Source organism: Balaenoptera acutorostrata, chromosome 12 (assembly GCF_949987535.1).
Source record: "Balaenoptera acutorostrata chromosome 12, mBalAcu1.1, whole genome shotgun sequence".
NCBI classification, from domain to species: Eukaryota; Metazoa; Chordata; class Mammalia; order Artiodactyla; family Balaenopteridae; genus Balaenoptera; species Balaenoptera acutorostrata.
In genome coordinates this window covers 73,532,834-73,545,985 of record NC_080075.1, presented here as the reverse complement: position 1 = coordinate 73,545,985, position 13,152 = coordinate 73,532,834, and the positions used below count along the sequence as shown (strand labels likewise).

Sequence of the window (13,152 nt, the reverse complement as noted above, 5' to 3'; positions counted from 1 at the left end):
AGTATTGTGAACTTACATGGTGCAAAGCATAAAAATAAATAAGATACAATTTCTGTCCTTAAGGAATTTACAATCTTTTGAGCGAGAAAGCAAGCTACATAAATAGTATAAATAGTAAGCAACAGGGAAGAAAAGGGTAAGCAAGAGTGTGGGATGGAGAGTCTGCAGTTCCAAATGGAATCCAGGCGTTCCTTCCCATCCCCACAGGGTTGAGATCGGTGATAAAGAGGCTCAGTGGGGTCTTTAGAATCAGCTGAGAAGGCCAGAGGGAAAGGCTGTTCTAAATTTCCATTCTGCTGGGGCAGTACTGGCTACCGGCAGTGTCAGCCTGGGGTAGGAGATGGCTCCAGAAAGCAGCTTCCTTGCTCCTACTGCCCCAGGAAAAAGAGGGGAAGGGAGGTGTGATCAACACCTGGAGTACCTGAAACATTGAAGGATTTTCGTGGCAGGTTAGATTGTAATCTTTATAAATTTTCCCCTCAAACTAACCATGATGTTTTGCCATTAGTCTTGGGAACACGGAGTACAACTTTGCAAAATACCTTTGGATAATTGAATAATAAGCACAAGCATTTAACAAGATCGATTACAATTTTTCTGGTATTAAAAATATCTAAACTTTATTTTATTTAACATCTTTATTGGAGTATAATTGCTTTACATTGTTGTGTTAGTTTCTGCTGTATAACAAAGTGAATCAGCTATACATATACATATATCCCCATATCTCCTCCCTCTTGCGTCTCCCTCCCTCCCATCCTCCCTATCCCACCCCTCTAGGTGGTCACAAAGCACCCAGCTGATCTCCCCGTGCGATGCAGCTGCTTCCCACTAGCTCTCTATTTTACATTTGGTAGTGCATATATGTCAGTGCTACTCTCTCACTTCAGATTACAATTTTTTAATATGAAACTATATTCAGTGTATGACAATCAAGGACAGCTACATATTGAGACTAAAACCTGTGACAATTAACAATAGAGTCACCGGTACTAAAATTATCACGAGCAGAAGGTGTTGCAAACAAATAACGAGTAACAGAATTCGTGTAATCGCCTGGTGTAGACGCTGAACTGCAAGAGGCAGGAGGCTGCGATTAGTTCTGTAAATTCATCAACAGCACTGCCAGTCACCCCTAAGTGGCATCACGAACGTGAAGCCCCCTGTGGTGGTCTTGGGGCAGAGCGGAGGTGAAGGGAGGGCTGATCTGTGATCTGTGTGTACGTTGCATTGCTCGTTCCTCCAGGCGTCAGTTCCCTAAGAGCATTAGCAAAGAGCAGGGGCAAATGTTTTCAACAAGAGGAAATAAAATCGGTGAATAAAATTCAACTGCGCGCACAAGCAGAACACTGTGAATTAAAACAGTCAGGTGACGGATTATAATTATTATATATATATTTGTCTATAAAATCAGCTCAGATTTAAGGTCTTTCTTTCAGGCCACATCGAGTGGCTGGTTAGCTCAGTTGGTTAGGGTGTGGTGCTAATAAGTTCCTTCAGGTCACAAAGAAAAAGACATGGCCTAATTACTTTTGTTCAGAGTTTTGTAAACTGTTCAGCTAGGTGAAATATTGGTGGTGGTTTCACAAAACCAACAAAAAAAGTGATGCCAGTGATATTTTTTTCCTTTCAAGATGTGTTATGTAGGAAAAATAGAGTCCATTTACATAATTCTTATTATGTAATAATCTGCCTTTCTAATGAATTTGACACGAGAATTCATACGGTAGGGCTCGCATTTATAACTCATGTGCTCTTGCTGTGTTATAAGTATAAAAACTGTTCTATGGCCCAGTAAGTTTGGGAAATTCTGTCTTAGTGACAGGGGCTCATTGCAAAGCTCTAGGAAGAAGGAGGTCCCCGGACATGGTCAGAGCAGGCACCCAGGCACTCAGGGTCATGGGGCTTCTGGGTGCCTCCGTCCCAGCAAAGCCTGGAACTCATTCATTGTCATTCCAAATCCAGAGCAGCTCTGGAGACCCTCCTTCTCTGTGAGTGTTCACCCTTTCTCAGATTGTCGCCATCCAACAAGGAGCTTTTCTATTGGACTTCTGTGCTAAGCCACGTTGACCAGTGGCCTCCCCGGTGTCCAGGGCTGGTCACACTTGAAGCAGTGGGCTGGTTTCGTTTGGAGCACGGTGGCATAAACCATCATGACTTTGTAGGAAGAATTGCTGAGAGTCCCTTTCCCCACTTGGCACTCACAGTCATCCCTAGAAGGGTCCAGGGCCCAGAGCAGTGGCTCAGGCTGGGACCACCCCAGATAATTGCACTTGAGCTGAGGCTGTGCCTTCAGAACCTTCCATAGGCTCTTTGGGATAATATTCAAGTCAGGAATTTCTTTTTTTTTTTTAATTTTATTTATTTATTTATTTATCCATTTATGGCTGTGTTGGGTCTTCGTTTCTGTGCGAGGGCTTTCTCCAGTTGCGGCGAGTGGGGGCCACTCTTCATCGCGGTGCGCGGGCCTCTCACTGTCGCGGCCTCTCTTGTTGCGGAGCACAGGCTCCAGATGCGCAGGCTCAGCAATTGTGACTCATGGGCCTAGTCTCTCCGCAGCATGTGAGATCTTCCCAGACCAGGGCTCCAACCCATGTCCCCTGAGTTGGCAGGCAGATTCTCAACAACTGCGCCACCAGGGAAGCCCTCAAGTCAGGAATTTCTAAATTAAACTTTAATCATGCTCAGGAGGAGTGGGGTGCGGCTCCCGACAGCTCCCTGCCCAAGGGCTGGGCCTGCCCTGCACGGTGCTGAGAGCTGATGGGGTGGGGAAGCGGGCACTTGCACACGGCCAGCGGGGTGTGAACTGTTAATTGCTTTGTGGAGAGCCTTTGAACTTCACTTGTGAGAACCTACCTTAAGGAAATAAACAAAATACCCCCGAAGTTTTAAATGTAATTCTTCCCACCATTATTTTACAATATTGAAGATTATCAAAACAATATAAATGTATTTATACATTTATAAATGTATATACTGTAGGGAAATGGTAAAACATTATGGTATATGGTAGACAAATATTTCCTATAGGGTAAATTAAAATATAAAAATATGCACCATTGGGGCTTCCCTGGTGGCGCAGTGGTTGAGAATCTGCCTGCTAATGCAGGGGACACGGGTTTGAGCCCTGGTCTGGGAAGATCCCACATGCCAAGGAGCAACTGGGCCCGTGAGCCACAACTACTGAGCCTGCGCATCTGGAGCTTGTGCTCCGCAACAAGAGAGGCCGCGATAGTGAGAGGCCCGCGCACCGCGATGAAGAGTGGCCCCCACTTGCCACAACTGGAGAGAGCCCTCGCGCAGAAACGAAGACCCAACACAGCCATGAGTAAATAAATAAATAAATTAATTAAAAAAAATGCACCATTAAAATTATATTAATAAAACTTGATTGGCATGGAAAATTCTTAAGTTGTAATACTAAAGGAGAAAAGTGGGATATAAAATTGTAGGTATAGTTGAATCTCAATTATGTAAGGAACACTGGAAAGAAACAGGCCAATATGTCAACAGAAATGGCCTTTGGGAGGTGGAATTATGGGTAGTTTTTCTTTCCCCTTCTCCTATGTCTCCTTCTTTATCCTTTACTGTACTTTCTGTGTTTCCTACAATGAGCAAATATTACTTTGACAATGAGGAAAAGTTTTTACAAAGAAAAGCATGTAACTAGAAAAAAGTAAATAAAAATTTGCCTGAAAGTAGAGAAATTGAGAGGTACAATCAGTTATCATCCTGGTGACCGAGATGGTTCTTCACTGACCACCTGTTAAAGAAGAGATAGAACAGGCCTTCTGTTCTGAAGGAGATGTTCAATTCTTGTCCCATAATGGAAATTTTAAAATCTCTGGGGTAGCTAGGCAGATCCTCGTGACTAATTCCCTCAGTTACAGTGTGGGGATCACTGACTCCACATGGAAGGTGGGAATGACTCACCCTCTGATGATGGGTGATCGCCTTTGTTCTCCTGTTTATCACCTCCTGGCCACTTCTGCTCCTTGAGGATGACCCAGAGCAGTCTGGAATCTCTTCCTTCCTCTGCTGATTCCTTGGCGAGGGTCTGTAGTCGAGTGGAGGGAGATGGGAAGGAGGCCTGAAACAGTGTGGTATGTGGCATGTCACATGGCTGCCTTATCCAGATCTGATTGTACTTAATTGCATCTTCCATTCCTGCACCTCCATTCGAGAAAGGCAGGAGCGAGCCAATGTGTATTTGCCCTGTTCCAGCCTTGCCCCTCCCTAATCCTTTTCACCAGCTGCGGAAGGATCTTTCTACCCTGCGTGAACTAGTAATTCCACTCTTCCCCCTAATGTCTTAGTGGCCCTCCTTTGCCTTCAAGGATAAAGCGTTAGATTCCTAGCTCTGTCGGGCCCCTGCTGCTTTGTCAGCCTCATCTCTACCATTCCCTGCCTGCTTCATACCTCACGTCCTAAACTGCTCCTGGTTGCCCCAAAGCACCTGGCTTTCCCTTGCCTCTCTAGACCTCTCTCCCCTCCACCCGAGTCGCTCCTACTCATCCTCCAGGCCTCAGACACGCGAATGCCATCTTTTCAGGGACGCCTGCCCTGCCCTCAAGGCCCGGGAGAACCCTCCTCTCACTGGTCCCCTACCTGTGCTTACCCTGATCTTGCTTCTTGTCACCAGTGCTTGTTCATCTGTCCCTCTCCTAGACAGGGAAGGACTGGGCCTTTTTCACCAGTGTTCTCCCAGCAGCACCTAGAAAAGCATCAGACATATCATAGGCACTCAATAAATATTTGCTGAATGAATGAGCACAACTAATGATGATCCAAATAGTAAGGGTGGTTGCCTCTATCTTCCTTTAAAATGAACACGGTTTGCTAAACACTGACATTGACAACCAGAAGGTCAGAGTGGGGACATTGCAGTTTTTTTGTGGCCATGTTAACTTTTATGGTTTTTCTAGTGGGGCTGCTTGTTCTCTAAAGGGTCTGGAGCAGAGCATGAGAGGTAGCTGTACTTGAACTGGGCTCTAACTCTGATCTCTCTTAGACTTTATGCAGGTAGGCTTTAGCTTGCACTTGAATGATTTGTATTTTTTCTGGTTGACCTTTAGTTTGCCTCTAATGATAAATTTACGACTCCAGAACAAACGGCCAGGGACCCTCATGCATAATAAATTGTACCAGGGCCAATTAGGATTATTTCTTTAAACTTTAACTTTAGATTCTTGAGCAACAGCTTCAGCAAATGAAAGCAACGTATCAGCTAAACCAAGAGAAGTTAGAGTACAACTTCCAGGTGCTGAAGAAGAGAGATGAAGAAAGCACAGTGATTAAATCCCAGCAGAAGAGGAAGATCAACTGGTAAGCTAGCATGCAGAGCGTCTTCGTTCTGGGCCCTTCTGTGCTGAAAAGAGGGATGGGTATGTACTCTTTTGTAGGAGTAGAAACTGTTAAAAGTATAACCAATTCTTATTAAAAGAATTTTTTTTTTTTGGGGAAAACAGAATACATTCAACTGGTTCTACCCTCCCCCCACCCCAAAAAGAGTTTACAGCAAAAAGTCTGTCTCCCATCCCTCCTTTATCTGGGTCCTCTGTCCCACCTCTGTGACCATTATTCATTTCTTTTGTTTTGTCCAGAATTTCCTCACGCACGTACAAGCAAACACAAATAGTCTCATCCCCTTCTGCTTTTACACAAATGATAGCATTCTATGCACACTGTTCTATGTCTTGAAGATGTTTCCATACCAGTTCGTAGAGAAGGTTCACATTATTTCTTAAGCTGCCTCATATTCCGCTGCATAGACATGCTAGGATTTACTTGACCAGTCCCACACTGATGCACATTTCGATGGCTTCTAATCTCTTGCTGTTGCAAATAATGCCAATATAAGTACTTATGTCAATATGTCACTTCTCATGTGTGCCCGGTTATCTGGATAATAAATCCTCAACTTGTAATTACAGAAGCAGTACATGTGCATTATAGAAAATTAGAAAATACCACAAATGAAAGTGAGATAAAAACATAAAAATACCATGTTCCTCCTACCAGAGATCAAGTGTATCTCTTTATCTCCCTCTCTCTATATATATAGATAGATATAGATATGACATCATACTGCAACTATTGTTTTGCAATCTGCCTTTTTTTAAAGTCAGTAACCTCTACCTTTCCATTTCAGTAAATTTCATTTCATCTAAATATCTGGATCACATTCATATTTCCCTAGTTGTCCAAAGATATCCTTTACAGGAGATTTATCCAAATTAGCATCTCATCTAGGTCCAGGCATTGCATCAGGTTGTTAAACTAAGTTCCTTAAGTCTCTCTGATCTATGAGATCCCCCGATCCCTCCACCTGCCAACCTCCTTTTTATATGATACTTATATACTTATTGTATCCTCTTCTCTTGATGTATGTGAGTGTGTGTGTGGTGTGGAGCCAGTTATTTGCTCAAAAGTCTGAGCCAGTTATCTTACAGAATGTCTCATTTTCTGGATATGAAAATAGGGATGATCAGTGTGTTTTAGAGACCTTCTTATTATTTCAGAATAATGCCTAAGAGGGGAATTTTTATTTTTATTTTTATTTTTTTTGGCCGCGTTGGGTCTTCGTTGCTGCACGCAGGCTTTCTCTAGTTGCGGCGAGCGGGGGCTACTCTTCATTGCGGTGCGCGGGCTTCTCATTACGGTGGCTTCTCTTGTTGCGGAGCACGGGCTCTAGGCACACGGGTTTCAGTAGTTGCAGCATGTGGGCTCAGTATTTGCGGCACGTGGGCCCTAGAGAGCGCAGGCTCCAGTAGTTGTGGCTCGTGGGCTCTAAAGTGCAGGCTTAGTAGTTGTGGTGCACGGGCTTACTTGTCCCACAGCCTGTGGGATCTTCCCGGACCAGGATCGAACCCGTGTCCCCTGAACTGGCAGGCGGATTCTTAACCTCTGTGCCACCAGGGAAGTCCCTAGAATTTTTAAACTGAAACTTTGTCAGTCCTCAAACCTTCCTGTTCCTGTGTAAGTGAGGCACTGACATAAGATGTCTGTTGAGGAGCGCAAAGTCTGAAGTCTGGTCTTGGGTCTAAAAGCCGTGCCTGTGTATTTCATGGGACAAGTTTCTATATACAGAGCTCCTATTAGCAGTGAGCCAGGCGTCGGTGGCCTGACTGTGTTCATGGTGCTCTGGGCAGGTCATAGCTGTCTCTCCTGGTGCTGGAACCTTTAACCACTCCCCACTCCTGCAAGCCAGGTTCCCCTGGCACCCTGTGTGAAACTCTTCTGTAGCACTATTCACACAGTTCTGTAATTAATGTTTGTCTTTGTCTCTGGCTGGACTGATAGTGCTTTGGACTCAGACATATCTTTGTATTCATCTTGGTATTCAAACATATCCTTGGCACAAAAGAGACCTTTCATGTTTGATGAATGAATGAGTGAATGAATGAATGAGTTATTGGACTCGTTAACAGTATCAGCTCTTTCGGGTTGGGGGACTCATATATCATAGGCTTGTGATGCAGTTTTACTTTTTTCCTTTCTGTTTTCCTTGTTTCAGAAGTTGAGGTAGGTTATTTAAATCTGTGAGTCAGCAGTAGGTGTAGACCCTGACAAGTGCTGTGCCGAGGAAGGTTCAGTCACATTGTTGAATAAGAGGCTACCTCTCGGTGGGTTTGGGCTTATGGATTGTTTTAAATGCATTTAGTTCTGGATGATCCCATTACCTCCTGTTGCTTGCGTTTCCTTGATCACAGCTGGAGCTGTGTTTGGGGAAATATCTGGGAGGTTTTCTCGCACCTTCCACAAGTCTGAGCCTAGATTTAGATAGTAGATAAGAGGAACATACATTGCAGCTTCTATTCAGCTGCAGACTAACTTTTTTTTTTCCTCTTCAACCCAGCCTTCATGATGTACTTAACAATCTGAGATCAAAATATAACAAGCAGGTAAAGCAGTTTCAGGAGGAGAACCAGTCCCTAACCTCAGACTACAAACGCCTTGTGATGCAATTCAAGGAGATGCAGAAAGCCATGAGGTATTTCAGGGACGTGGGTCCCAAGGCATGTGCCCTAGGGTAGAGGTTGCAGGGGTTGAGCTGGTAGTGGCGGTGATTTCATCAGACTTTGATATCACCTGCTTCTTGGGAGCTGGATCAGGGCGCCAGAGAATCCTTTGTGCTGTCTTTCCTGTCTCTTTACTTGCGTGTCACCTGCCTTGTTCTCACAGGTGAGAATCAGGGGCTCAGGGATTGGGCCAGGCCCAGGATTTCCCACAGCTCTGCCTCGGTTCTTGCCCTGCTGCTAATTGGGGGTGGGGACGGGGGCTGGGCTGGCACTGGAATCAGCTGGCCACGGTCAATAACTCTCCTTCACAGGCATTTCGCTCTCATTGATGACAAGCAGTTTCGGGAGATTTGGCTGATGAATGAAGAGGAGGTAAAAGATCTGATAAGCAGAGCCTTTGATGTAGACAGGATCATCCATACCCATCACCTGGGGCTCCCCTGGACAGCACCTGACTTCTGGTTCCTGAAGAATGTGGGACCAATTTCTCAGCAGCAGCAGAAGTCGCCCACACAAATCTTAGAGGAAGTGCTGATGGAAGCAGGTGACTGGAACAGTCATGGCATCTTCGAGCTGGAGTGGAGGGGCCCTCTGAGAACATCGGGTCAACGCATTCCTTTTACAGATAAGGGAACTGAAGGCAGTTGCCTTATCTGGGGGATAAGATTTCATAGCTTAAGAGGTCCAGAGAGCATGATTGGTTGATATGACTTTTAAGTTTCCTCTAATTTATAGCTTTACCTTCTCCCCTGTATTATAAACTGGTAGTTAGATCTAGAAGCTTGATCAGATTCAAGTTCACTTTATTTTTGCTATATACACTGTTGCCTACCTCCACTGGGATAAACTGATGCCAAGTTGTCTCCCTTTGTGATGTTAGCAACCATTGATAACCATTGTCTAAGATCCACTAACTGCATTAGGGATTGCACAATGGTGTTCTAAGTTCTATCATTCTGCCTTCATTTATTAGCTGGAACCCTTCTGAAAAGAGAATCTTCTCCCCATCAGCTATTTGATACCCTGAGATACAGTTTGTACAGGAAAAGCAGGATAGTGCTTAGTCTTTTTTCTGTTTACTAGTCTTCAGAATAAATAGACTGGGGCTCTAGCATCTTCTAAAGGTGACCAATGAGGTTTTATTTAAATTTTTCCTTATGAACACATGGGTTTATTCTTTTTTTTTAATTTATTTATTTAATTAATTAATTAATTTATTTTTGGCTGTGCTGGGTCTTCGGTTCGTGCGAGGGCTTTCTCTAGTTGCGGCAAGTGGGGGCCACTCTTCATCGCGGTGCGGGGACCGCTCTTCATCGCGGTGCGCGGGCCTTTCACTATCGCGGCCCCTCCCGTTGCGGGGCACAGGCTCCAGACGCGCAGGCTCAGCAATTGTGGCTCACGGGCCCAGCTGCTCCGTGGCATGTGGGATCTTCCCAGACCAGGGCTCGAACCCGTGTCTCCTGCATTAGCAGGCAGATTCTCAACCACTGCGCCACCAGGGAAGCCCGAACACATGGGTTTAAACAAATGTGATGTTTCGGTTTACTACAGATATCATCCTTACTAATGCTCAGCTTATTCCATCTTTGGCCAGCGGGAGTCTTTTCATGTCGGCTTCTGGGTCCTTTCGACACAACCCCAGCAGTCTTTGATAGCTTCATGGCTTTCCAGAATGACCAGATGTTCCAGGCTCACATTATGTTTTTCCTGCTTCAAGTCTGGAATCAGCCGTTCCTCCAAGGAGACTTGGTCCTTTTAAATAGGGAATGGCATTTTGAAACCATAGTCTGGGTGCTGGAGGGCTCACTGTTTTGATTGGTCATTGTTTCCAGGCCTTCTCAGTGGATGAGCCAAGGGTATAGGATTATGTTTTAAAGATAAACATAAAATATCATGTATTTATGATACATGATTTATTTTACCTTTAAAACATAATCCTAATACTTCCTAATCATCAGGATGCCAGAATTTTTTACTTAACCTTATCAAAGTGTATCTCCTTTCTCCTAACTTGAAAATCCTGGTACTCAGTGCCTTCAAAATAATTACTCATATACTTTTTTACAGGACCACAAAATCATCTCAGAATAAAAGAGCAACCCTACCACTAACAAATGATTACTAAAAAGAGTTTAAACATTTTTTGCAGTTCCTTTTGTTCTTAGGATACAACCTACTAGGGATGAACAGACAGATTACTGTCTTTTAAAATCACTTGGAATGGCTTCTATGTGGTTATGTCACTAACTGTATACACGCTTAGGTCTTTTTGTTTCATTTTAGTTTTGATTGTTAGTGACTGCTCTTTTACAATTTAATTTTGTTTTATAATTATGTAAAATATTTACATGTTTCCAAAGTCAAATGTACAAAACAAGTTATACTCAATAAAGTATAGCTTTTATCCTCTTTTGTCCCTCTCCTATAGGTAACTATTTAATAATTTATGGTTTATCCTTCTGTTACTTTTTAAAATTATAAACAAATGTGTATATCTTTATATAAACCCATTTTTAGGTAAATGAGAACATATGCTTTTCTCCACCTTGCTTTCCTCACATACAATATATCCTGGAGATAAGTCTATACTAGGAAGAAGAAATACTCTTCATTCCTTTTTTATCTGGTGCTCTATTGTGTGGTTGGGCTATAATTATTCAGATAGTCCTCTGTTGATGGTTATTTGGGATATTTCAAGTTTTCTTTGCGTTTTTGCTGTAATAATATTGCTGTAATACATAGCTTTGTGCACTTGTGTTTTCATGTTTTTGCCTGTGAATTGTTGGGATATTTCCCTGGAAGTAGAATCACTGGATCAAAGGGTAGATGCCTCTGTAATTTTTCTGGGTATTGCTCCATAGGGATGGTACCATTTGCATTCCACCTGCAACTTGCTATCTTGTACTTTTCAAAATCTTTTCATATATATTATCTTGTTTTACCTTTTGAGCAAGTAGTAAAACCTGAGCAGTACAATGATTTTTATTACTATTTTCAGATGAGGGATGTATAGCATAAAACACTTAAAATTTTAATTAAGAAAAATTTTGGCTCTTGCTATCAGCTGCCAGTTCTTGCTGATATTATTCTTCTGTGAGGCAGCTACTTTTCCTGCATCTTCATGGGCTGCTTCTAATCTTCTACAGGTTTAGAAACCATATGGTGGATGTGTTAGATTTATCTCCAAAATAATAAATAGGTTCACGGCCTCCCTACCACTTCCTGGTCAAGGCTGGATTTTGAGTATGATGTTTCCAGGTAGATGAAATTGGTAAGAGTGAGGCTTTATAAGCTGGCCAAGAGCGGCAGAATTCTCCAGATAGTCTCTTATTTCGACCCCCAACCTCCCTTTTTGTTTTCCCCGCATGATAGGCTTTCTTCAGCTAAAGAAACTTGCTAGTGCCTTAAAGAGGCCTTTTAAGGCATAAATTTTCTCAAGGAAAGCCGTTTGACTGTTCCTCAAAGTGAACCAGGCCAAGGAGTCACCTTCTCTTTCTCTCTCTCTCTCTTCTCTCTATGCCCCTCTGCAGAAGAGGAGGGGGCAGAGGAGGCCGCCTCAGAACCAGAGTCTTACCTGGACCTGCCGAAGCAAGTTTCAGCGAAAACTACCAGGAAGATCCTGATGCTCCTGTGTGACGAGTCGGTGAGCCTGGGCTCCTGGTGGGTGGCTTTGCCCACTTTCTGCCCATCTCGAGGGCTGCTTTTGATGACACTGGACGGGCCAGAGGTGGTCTGGAGGCAGGAGTGGACCAGCCCTCAGGATGGTGCTGGGGGCGGCCCCTGGGCTTTGTGGGGTCGCAGAGAGGCTGTCGTGCTCCAGAGCTGGCCTGGCTGGTCAACAGGTCCTATCTTAGTGGTCAGCAAGCCTGGCTCAGGCCAGCCAACGGGCTCCTGCTAATTAAAAAAAAAAAGCCAAACAATTGCTCATCTGCGAGAGAAAGGGCATCAGTCTCGCCTCCGTGCATCCACCTGACGAGTAGCGTGGCCACAACCGACGGTGGCCTTTCCCTGGGAGCTGAGTCTGCAATTACTCTGGGGATGTTAGGCCTTGGATATCCTCACTGTATATTAGCAAAACTAATTGGTGTAAAGGCCTCGTTGGAGCTGGTTCAGCTAGAAGTCTTATTGTACCCAAACAGAATTGGTGTTTATGCAGATTTTCATTTCTGAGATGTCCCCACTTGGGACAGTTGGGACAGTTCTTGGGCACGAGGGGGGGGCTCCTGCCACCGAGGGCAGCTCCAGCTGAAGGCGGCGGCTGGCGGGTGCTCCCCTCCGTCCGCAGGCTTGCTGCCAGTGGCCACCCCTCCAAGGAGCCCTCCCCCCGGCGTTGTTCCCACTCCGAGCGGGCACCCAGTCTTCTCCCCCCTCACCCCCCCACTTGACGTGCACCGTGTTCTGCTCTGGTGTCTCCATCTCCCCCCGGCCCTCCTCTCCTCCAGCTCACTGCCTGCCGCTGTGTCCGGTAGATGTCTGGGGACTAGCGTTTGCGTGAAGCGACATGGGCGGGGGTGGGGGGGAACGGGACTGGATCATCTCTGGACTGCGGCGGGGAGCTCAGGTGTTCGCCCCATGGCTTGCGGGCGAGGTGAGTCCGCACCCGTCTGCGGTGCGGGAAACTCAGTCTATCGTGAGGATCGACTTTGTCTCTGGGAAGGGCTCTTAGGCACCCCGGGAAGGCCTTCCTCCGAGGGCCCTGCTGCCCAGTGTGTCAGCCCTGGGCTTCTGCTCTGTGGAGTCATCCCTGGCTAGTTACCCAGACGGGGGATGCGGGGCCTGGGACTCGTCCTGAACCCTGTCTCTGACAGGAGATGTCATCTCCCTTCTCCTCAGGGTTTCCTCGTAGAGAGCAAGCTGCTGAGCCTTCTCCTGCCCCTGGATAAGAGCGAGTGTTACCTGCTGAAGCTGGACGCCATCTTCTCAGTGAGTCCCCCCAGGGCTGGGTGGGTGAGGGTCCTGGGGTAAAGACAGCCCCCTGGCTTTTCCAGCATTGCCTCAGCCCAGGAGTAGATGCGGGGCTCCCGGGGCTTCCCCGGCTCCCTGTCATATCCTTCCCTTCACCTGTTTTCCATGCATGAATTGGCCTCAGAGTTGCATCGATGTCTCCCATCCCACCCCTTCCTCTGTCAGT

General features: G+C 45.4%; 1 protein-coding gene across 4 annotated transcripts in view; it reads left to right on the top strand.

Annotated features, from left to right (window-relative positions):
* Window positions 1–13,152, top strand: part of DRC1 (dynein regulatory complex subunit 1) — a 54,779-nt gene that overhangs the window by 30,042 nt on the left and 11,585 nt on the right. For 3 of the 4 annotated variants that reach the window (XM_007191281.3, XM_007191280.2, XM_007191283.2), the window contains 5 exons: window positions 5,186–5,325; window positions 7,859–7,993; window positions 8,333–8,565; window positions 11,552–11,664; window positions 12,855–12,944. In XM_007191281.3, coding sequence (XP_007191343.2) covers window positions 5,186–5,325; window positions 7,859–7,993; window positions 8,333–8,565; window positions 11,552–11,664; window positions 12,855–12,944 — 711 coding nt within the window. The remainder of the gene's footprint in view (window positions 1–5,185; window positions 5,326–7,858; window positions 7,994–8,332; window positions 8,566–11,551; window positions 11,665–12,854; window positions 12,945–13,152) is intronic. The other variant, XM_007191282.3, reaches the window with a different exon arrangement.